Genomic DNA, 7,991 nt, shown 5'->3' on the forward strand with positions numbered 1-7,991 from the left:
CCGCGACTTTCAGGTATAGGACTCCACTTTAAGGTGATTGAGGCTGTTTCTAACGGGGAATGGGCGATATCCCGGGGAAGGAACCCAACTATTCAATTACTTAGAGCTTGTTTGCTCAATATTAATCCACCAAATGATCCAGAAGGGGCTGACATCTATAGATGGAAGCTCACACAAGATCAACCCGGAGGTTCCTTCAATTCAGCGCATACTTGGAGGAAACTACATCCTATGGGCCCTGCAGTCTCTTGGCACACTCAGATATGGTTCAAGGAAAACATACCGAAGATGGCGTTTATGGCTTGGTTAACAGTGCTAGGCAGGCTAACCACAAGGGATAGACTGAGGAGTTGGAATCTACAAGTGCCCTCTTCTTGTCTACTCTGTACTTCAGGGGAGGAGACTAGAGACCATCTGTTCTTCAGCTGCCCATACTCAAAGGTACTATGGTTGGATTTCTTCGCTCCTCTTCAACCGAACTTACCATCTACCTTCACTGGTTGTTTAAATTGGATAAAGTCTCCTACCACAAATAGGAAGCTTAATACAATTTGCAAACTGTTGTTCCAAGCGCTTTTATACAACATCTGGGCTCAAAGGAATGCACGACTTCACTCTGCAACTATTCTCTCAGGGACAAGGGTAAGAAAAGATATCCAACTACTGATGAGATGAAAACTCACAGGATTGGATAGAGCTTCTTCCGCATTGCTACCCTCAGACATCAATGATACTTATCTCCACCACTGGTTCTCCAACTTCCAACCGTCATAACCTCCACTCTACCTTTCAGTCCTAACTGCTTCCCAAATCGTTTGTTTATTGCTTCCAGTAACTTGTAAAAGAAAACAATTTCTCCAGATATATAAAACGGTATCGTATTAAAAAAAAAAAAACATGTAAAATATAAATATTATATGCTATTTTTAAAAATCACACCAAATCTTTCACTCTTTCTATCTAAGGGCATCTTTATAGGCATAACATTTTTTAGTGTTCTTAGATTATATAAATTAGGAAAATAATCTAAGATCAGTACTTAAGATCTTTTGCTCAAAAGTTAATTATAGGGAGAACATGTGTAAGATCATATGATTTATTAATATTTGCAATCATATTACAATTAGAAAATCTTTAAAATTTGGTATATAATAATAAGAGAACTAATACCAAAACATGAAACAGATCATCATAAATTGAAGTTCTCATCATAAACAGATCATCATAAACAGATCATCACCAGAATTAGCCACAGACCAAATCCCTGGACCAGTGTGCTTCAACTTGAAGTTATGACCAAATATATAATCTGTGTTACAAAGAGAGATTCACTCATTCATTCAAGGACCTGGTAACGCAACTTCTCAGGCCAAGGAGCAGAAAAAACTCTCTTGAAACCTTGCTTGATCTCAGCTGGAGTTGTCTTGAGACCTGAACTTGAAACAAAACAGAAATCAACTTAAAGGAGAATATGTAAAAGTTGGTCTTTGGTACAGATCAAAGGAGTGTAAGAAAGTGACCATATTTTTGGCCCAAGGAAGCGTAGGTTTCATGAACAGGTTTCGACAATTGCAGAAGAATTCCTCCAGCATCAAGCAGCAACCCATCATAAGCTCTCTTTATTGGCTTCCCTTCTTCACAAATGACCCAATTATGAAAAGCAAACAAAAATTGCTCCTGCAGATAAATAAAATCACAAGTTATTCAGATCATAGAGTGTTTCTAAACAAGATACTGCATCTATTTCAGGAGCTAGTTCTCATGAAGATGCCTAGAATGTCAACAATTCATAACCTCCTAAAACACAAATCACGCACAAAGTCCCCATTCAACTCTTTCAATGATTGTTAACAATAACACTCCATAGCCTTTTCACCATAGTATTCAATAAAGTGAAAATTGTAAATGAAACGAGAGCCAAAATATTATCAAGGTGATGGACTAACCTTCCCTTGAGCTGAGGAGGTACAAGCACATTACCCATAGTTTCAGGAATATTCTTGGAATGAGGCAAATTTCCTCTTGGTACCTTGGGACGACGAGGAAGAGAAGAAGCATTCCCATTCAAGTCCCGCTTCCTTAATGCACTCTCGGCCATTGCAGCTGCAACAACAGAAGCATGGTCACCACTAGTCACATCAACAAAAGCATGTACACATCAATAACCAAAACTTGACACAAACAATGCTCAAGACTCAACCTTGACACAACAATTCATTCAATATCAGAACTAATTGAGATCGAAATCAACAAAAGGAACTCACTTTAGCAACACGAAACTAAGATTCTTGTACATACGCATCTATACTGAAGAAAAGAACAATACTTGAAGCCTCAAGGTAGATTTATAGCAACTGATTTTTTTTACAGCAACCCAGAATCATTCATCAAATTCCTAGTTTGATTCCATTGAATAAGTACGATTACCCAAATTCAGATTCACTTGAATCCAAAATGCATCTCTCACATAATCTAAATTCAATTTCGCCATTTTAATTGAGAAACAGGGGAGGAGAAAGCTACTAACCGGTACTGAAAGAGACGGAAGAAGAACGGAGAGAGCTGGAGAGTGGTCTCAAGGTTTTGAATTGAGAAGATGAGATCGACACAATATAGAAGACAAGAAGTTGAAATCGCCGTCTCGGCGTTTGGGAGAGAACAAAAACGAACCGTCGACAATTTCGAAGAAATTGATACGAGAGTTTTCTCTCCATCGCAAAAATTTGTTTCCAATACAAATGGAATACGTCACACAAGAACAACACATAAAACAGTTCTAGAATAAGATCAGTTTTACTGATCTAAGCCCACTTTATCATTTTTTCTAATTTTTTTAAGCCCAAGAACACCCTAAGTGTTACACCAATAAAGATGGCCTAACCATAAAACAAAAAGGGTGATTGTGTCTTTTTACTCCAAAAAAACGTGGGTCCTATGGTATTTACCTATAAAAAAATGTTGTTGTGGTATTTTCTTTATTTTTCTTCATATTTGTGCTATCTACTAATATTACCCTAAAATATTTATATTTTATTTAATATTTATATTTTTTTCAGCTTTCATTTTTTGTTGCCTTTATTAACATACAATTTTTAACATATCTTCTGGTCTAGTGTCTCATTTCTAAAATTAGCAAATTTTCAAAAGTTATTTTTTTTTTTAATTTTGTTTGATCAGTTAATTTTTAATTTTAATTTTCTAATTTTTAATTTTAAATTTTTTTTAATTTTTTAATTTTATTTTTTTAGTTTCTGTTTGATCAGTTAATTTTTTTTCAATAGTTAAATTTAATTTTATTAATTTTTTATAATTTTTTTCATTTTTTTTTTTAAAAAAATTTGTTTAATTTTGTTTGATCAATTTTGTTTAATATTTTTTTCAGTTTAATTTTTTTTTACATGTAGTTAATTTTTTATTAATGACTACATGTAATGCTTATTCAATACAGAAATTGATAATAAAATAGGTAGGTATTTTGTATCTCATATTCTAATTTTTTTTTAGTTTATTTTAACTAATTCTATTAAAATGATTGTTTTGGGTATTGAATTAACTTTTGGTTAAGTTCATTGGTTAATAAATTTCATTTTATTTGAGGTCATTAATACATATTCATATTGCACTTCGAGTCTCCAAATAGGTGTCATCAAATATATATATTTTTGTAAAGAAGATAGATAAAAAAAAACATTTTTGAAAAGAACAAATTTTGAAAAGAAAAAAATTATAAAAAACCATTTCTCAAAATTTCTTATATCTTTTGCCACCCTTGTTGATCTCCTTTTTTTTTTTTGTATGGTTTCCTTCGAAATCTGGTGTTCATAAATCAGTAATCACATATCCACAATCAGATTAATTTTGGGATATATATAGGCCACAACCAAAAAATTAGAGGGCTCAACTCAAGTTTATATACACATCTCATTATGATGGTTGTTTACTTGTTTATATTTGGGGCAAAGATAAGAATAGCTGAATATAGTGGCCCAAATCATAAGAGCAGCTACAAGAAGAAGAGATCAAGAGAGCCCAAATCATAGGAGCAGCTACAAGAAAAGATCAAGAGAGCCCAAATTGTAGCGCCAGTTTTCACGAAGAGGATCCGCTTATGGTTCTTACTTCTAACTATTGTAAATCAATACGAGTTAGCTTCATGTAGATGACCTTAAAACATATATACTGTATATGCATTCATCCTTCACTCGCATGCTAATGAAATCGACGTATAACTACTATTCCATGACTTCAAAGGTTACAAATTTCCAAAAATGTTTACGTTTATAGAGAGAGAATTTTTGAGGTTGTAAAGAAAAATGGATCCTTACATTTTGTTCTCATAAGAATAGACCGTAAGTGAATATTTCTAAATTTAAACAATATGCATGCATGATGCATGCCCTTGTTAAATTACATATTACGATAATTACGCAGTTTAAACCTTTATTATTCTTTACTCATTTTTGTACAAAGATTCAATCTATATTATATAACCTCTTTCATAGCTTGGATTTGCTATCAAAATTGTAACGTAACGTGGCCAAAAAAGTTTGTATGTGGTGCGATTTTATCCTATAGTTTTATGAGGCTTAGAAAGGTCTCACATCTTTTCGGATAACATGGGGGTGGAAGTAGACACATCACATCATCTTCATATCATATCATGTACAGAAGAAAATGGTAAACAATAAGATTCGTTTACTCTCCAAAACGACGAAACACTTTAATATGTACATAACAACGGAAGTGTCGTTGTTTTTAGGCGTGCACTATATATATAGCTCTATGTCGATTTTGAAATGGACCGTCCAAGAAGAAATACAAATTCTCTTTATAAACTTCAACTTTGAGAGTGGCATGGACCAATCTTTAGAAAAATGACATTAACCAATCTTCAAACACCCAAAAATCGCAATAATCACAATGATGGGACACGTTGTGTTTTGGTATCGCACTTTCTCCACTTTTTTCTGTTCCTCTTTATTTATTTTTTTCTACTTCCAAATCATTTAGGTATCAATTCATATCAGTTACCAGTCCACGATAACCAATCTTTATCGAATTTTCCGTTTGAGTTGCAATTATGGTCGAAACAATTCTTGTAGGTAAGATTTTATACAGCATAACGAGAAAGCTAATTTGTTTGATACAGCGTTTTCAGTTATGTTTGATTTTGGCATTGTAGACACATAAAAGTATTTACAGTATGTGCTTTCTGTCATTGTCTCATTGTGTGTCAGCTTCGAATTGATTAATAAAAAAGACTTAACGTGAAAAACAAAACTCAGATAGATTAAAATATTTATAGAAAAAGTTCCATAAAATTTCACGTTACGTCGTAAGTTATTACGTTACTTATAAATGTTGGGAGTATGATGCATGTAGAAAATGTTTATATGTCCAAAATTTAATCGCTTTGCAAATTACTAATATTACAATTTTTTCCTCCTACACAACATGGGATAATGCTATAATAAGCAATAACATCGATCACTCGAAACTAAAATGATTGCATCATTGAATAATCAAAAGTGATACAGTCAACATGAAACGATCTTTAATTTACTTTTGTGTGATTATTTCAATAAAGAATTGATCGCATTGGTGTAAATGTCGGAAGGAGATAAATCACTGGTTTGCAAAAGCATTAATCATTCATCAGATCACAAGAAAAAAAAAGTATATTGTGTACAAATGTCATTTCATGAATTGGTGAAATCCATGAATATTAGCATCTTAAGTTAGTGGAGATATGAATTTTAAAATGACTAGTGTATCAACTTGCGTGAAGTTCACCTGAATAGTTGCAAACTTGTCTTTTCCTGATATATATGTTTTTGGTTTGTTATTTAAAATATATTGCTATTCAGATAGAATTTTATGTCTTTCGAATGGTTAAATATTTGTTCTCTGGTGAGGTATCTCGTTTGCTAGAGAGAGATAACTAGTAAACATAGAGTAAGAGGTTCGTCTCTATTTATGAGATTCTCAAATGAAACTCAAATTCGATTCAGTTTTAAGAACAAAACAACAAAAACAAACAAACAAAGAATGGGAGAAGATAGGCTTGCCGTATTTGAGATGGGAACAAAAGCTGATCATACGTGTGTGGAGGCAAAGTGAGATAGCTATATTAAATTATATGTTGATCAGATTTAGAAAGAGCCAATCTCATGTGATCCTGGCCAATTCTTATTTTTCTTCTTCTCTTCTTTCAATTTTTTTTTTTTTGTTTTTGGTTGATCGTATATAACATGGAAAGCCTCTACAAATTAAGGAGTATATATACGAGATAAGATAGACGACGACAATAGATTTATAGATTGACAGATCAGAGATGTTAAAGCATTATCAGAAAACATATTTTTTGAATGTATACTTCATAAAAGTTCAATAAAGAAAAATTCACGCTTAATAGCTTTTATATATGAAACAGTATGATTATGAAAACATGCATGTAAATAATGATAAAACATAGAAATAAACTTTTAAAGGCCATCATGTCTACGAACATAAGTATATTTTAGAGTACTGAGTACCAACCAATCATGGGAAAAAGATGAAACCCACAAGATACATATGGATATTTATAGTAGTTTAATGTATGCATATTATGTATTAAAGAATATGTCCATGATTAGGATATATCTGCATAATAATTTATCAGGCAGTCTGTGATATTGTTAAATATATATATGAAATCTGAGTCTCTGACCATATCTCCACTTTACACATACACGATAACATTTTAAACCATAATAGTTAATTTGTTTTCAGACCAGGTATCTTTAAAGTTTAAACTTTAAACCAGTCGAACTTTAACTGTAGTATAGTCTAGACGAAATTACTGTGATACATAGAACGTGCTTTTACCAGTATATATGATTGCAAGTTGCAACAGTTGAATTTGGTAAACTCAAGAGTATAATGCGAAGTATAGAAAACATTGATACGTTTAAGAAAACACTTAAAAGTTCTGTCTTCTGTCTAAACATGAACATTATAAATGGATTATATTTAGGCCATTGTGTCCGTGTATATATTAGTTAGTCTTCTAATCAACATGCATTAATCTAAAACGTGAAGAAGTGCACATATACGAATATGAGCTAGGGACATAAGCTATCGATCCATTAAAAGAAAAAAAAATAATATTTCATCATATAAAATCGTTTCTAGATGAAAGAGACATCACCTTCTGAAAAACAAATCTTTTTCTTTTAAATTCGACCACTTTATGATTAACTTAACATAAATGACAAATCCTGATGTCAGAATGATTTAAAAAAAGAAAAGGAATGAACCCAATTATCGTGAGGACATTACAGCTTGGTTACACTTTATGTTACTTGATACTACTATTCATAATTTATAATCATTTACGGGGAGATATTTATCATTTATGGGTAGTAAAAGAAGAAGAGAAGAATCGTATGAAAATGGAACTCACTGGGTTGGCACTAGAGAGTGGGATTGGTGTGCAAAAAGGGAGGTAGAGCTAGTCCCCACATCCATGTGATGTGCATTCGGATGATCTCATTTCCCAAACTCTCTCTAGTCACTTGCAATCCATTTCTGACGCATGCGAAAATACTACACGAGCTAGCACTCGTTTTAAAATTGATATATCTCCAAACTTTTATTTCTTACTTACGTTAATAAGTGATGAGAAGTAAATTTGATCAAGAAGTTTAAACCGGTTTTGGTTTATACTTGTTGGGACTATAACCGACAAGTGAGCTAATTTTGAATCGGTTTTGGTTCAAGATTCTGTTTTCGGTTATAGGATTGTTGTATCAAAGTATGCCTACAAAGATAGTGAACTGCAATTGCTAGTCGACTCGAGACATAGAGATCTCAATCGACATCCCAATAGCCCACAAAAATCTCACGCGTCTTTTTTTAAGTTGACTTCCCCCTTTCAAATTTTAAGTATATACTGTATATATATATTTTTCTAATAGTGCAATATATTCACAATATATATACTACAA

The 7,991-nt window shown here is 32.4% G+C and overlaps 1 protein-coding gene across 2 annotated transcripts; it reads right to left on the reverse strand.

The window, feature by feature from the left end:
* Positions 1-1,078: 1,078 nt before the first annotated feature.
* On the reverse strand, positions 1,079-2,784 carry LOC104787900 (uncharacterized). Of its 2 annotated transcripts, XR_015557763.1 has the most exons (4): positions 2,528-2,784; positions 1,947-2,103; positions 1,521-1,677; positions 1,079-1,431 (listed from the first exon to the last, which is right to left on the reverse strand). XR_015557763.1 is itself a non-coding variant. In XM_087451143.1 (3 exons), exons 1-3 carry the CDS (start codon positions 2,712-2,714, stop codon positions 1,620-1,622), a joined length of 402 nt encoding a protein of 133 aa, XP_087307269.1. In that variant the 5' UTR covers positions 2,715-2,778; the 3' UTR covers positions 1,079-1,619. The 2 variants fall into 2 exon arrangements, 1 of the variants encoding a protein (XP_087307269.1); XM_087451143.1 differs by having other exon boundaries at positions 1,079-1,677; positions 2,528-2,778.
* Between the last annotated feature and the right edge of the window lie 5,207 nt (positions 2,785-7,991).

The sequence above is a fragment of the Camelina sativa genome, chromosome 5 (assembly GCF_030686135.1).
Source record: "Camelina sativa cultivar CO46 ecotype springtype chromosome 5, ASM3068613v1".
Classification (NCBI taxonomy): Eukaryota; Viridiplantae; Streptophyta; class Magnoliopsida; order Brassicales; family Brassicaceae; genus Camelina; species Camelina sativa.